We start from the raw sequence: 1,125 nt of genomic DNA, 5'->3' as shown, positions 1-1,125 counted from the left end.
CCTGACTAAGCAAGTAAAACTTCCCAGCTATTAGAATCAGTTTTATGGAATATTCGCTGTACTATAACACTTGACTATTATTTTAATTAAAAAGTCACATTCTATACTATGTATAAGCTCTCTGTTACTGCTTTTACTTTAAAAAACTTAATATATGTTTTATAATTTTGTCTTAAAACCCAAATCTAGTAATTCCCACACATGAGCCTATTAATAGATATGCAGGTCTTTTTTTTTTATGGGTCACACAGTAAAGTGAATGTGATTTGGAAAAGTTTTGAGATTTCACTTTTCCAGTGCAATTTCCCAGGAGTTTAAATGAAGAAAATTTTCTTTCCTGCAGACATTTCATGTGTAGTGGTACATGCCAGGATTTCATTGTATCTTTAATATTCTATTAGCAATAAATACTTCACAAATGTTGATTAATGAAATAACTCAATAACTTAGAAACGAAAATCTTTTCATTCTCATGTTGTTTAGGTCAGTAGAATACTGGCGTGGGTGAATTTGCCTTTTAGGCTTTTATATAGATGTAGTGAGAGCTGTGTGTGACTCTGCATTAGCCTTGTGGTTTGACTTGAGGTCTGCGACAAAGAGCTGTCATTTGTAGGTGAAATGGAAAAATGTATTGGCCTTCAGGCATTCTCTCCAGTCTTCACATGATTGATTTCTCTTCCAGGTAACCAGACTTTTGAAATGCTGTATCTACTTTCTCGTGTCTTGTTTCTCCTTCCATGTGATTTTTGTTCTATATGGAGCCCCACTCATTGAGTAAGTTTGACACTTCCACTTTTTATATTTTAAAATACTCATTTCCTAAACACCCTGCTAAATCTGTTGGCAATTAGGGGAAAACCTTGCTAGGTGTAATTAATGGGTCAAAAGAGGATAGCAGTAGCATCACTGTTCTTTAGCACTGTTACCCTTTTTTTTTAAACAGTAGAATAACTTAATTTGTTAAATGCTTCTGTTACCTGTCTTTCTGCTAAGCAGCTGTCTGCTGGGAAGAGGAAGGGAAGATGAGAAACTATATTAGATTAGTGAGCGTGAGGCTTTAGAACCTCTGAGGGCACTTAATGTCACCTGAGTTGGTTGTACTCAAGTCTTCCTAAATGTGATTCT

At 35.0% G+C, this 1,125-nt stretch overlaps 1 protein-coding gene across 1 annotated transcript in view; it reads left to right on the top strand.

The window, feature by feature from the left end:
* The window catches only part of Pigf (phosphatidylinositol glycan anchor biosynthesis class F), a 37,922-nt gene that overhangs the window by 2,903 nt on the left and 33,894 nt on the right, over nt 1–1,125 (top strand). Inside the window, 1 exon segment of the mRNA XM_004649095.2 lies at nt 614–774. Coding sequence (XP_004649152.1) covers nt 614–774 — 161 coding nt within the window.

The sequence above is a fragment of the Octodon degus genome, unplaced genomic scaffold (assembly GCF_000260255.1).
Source record: "Octodon degus isolate 3935 unplaced genomic scaffold, OctDeg1.0 scaffold00020, whole genome shotgun sequence".
NCBI classification, from domain to species: domain Eukaryota; kingdom Metazoa; phylum Chordata; class Mammalia; order Rodentia; family Octodontidae; genus Octodon; species Octodon degus.
Note: the sequence above shows the minus strand (reverse complement) of the source record. Positions and strands in the feature narration are given on the sequence as shown.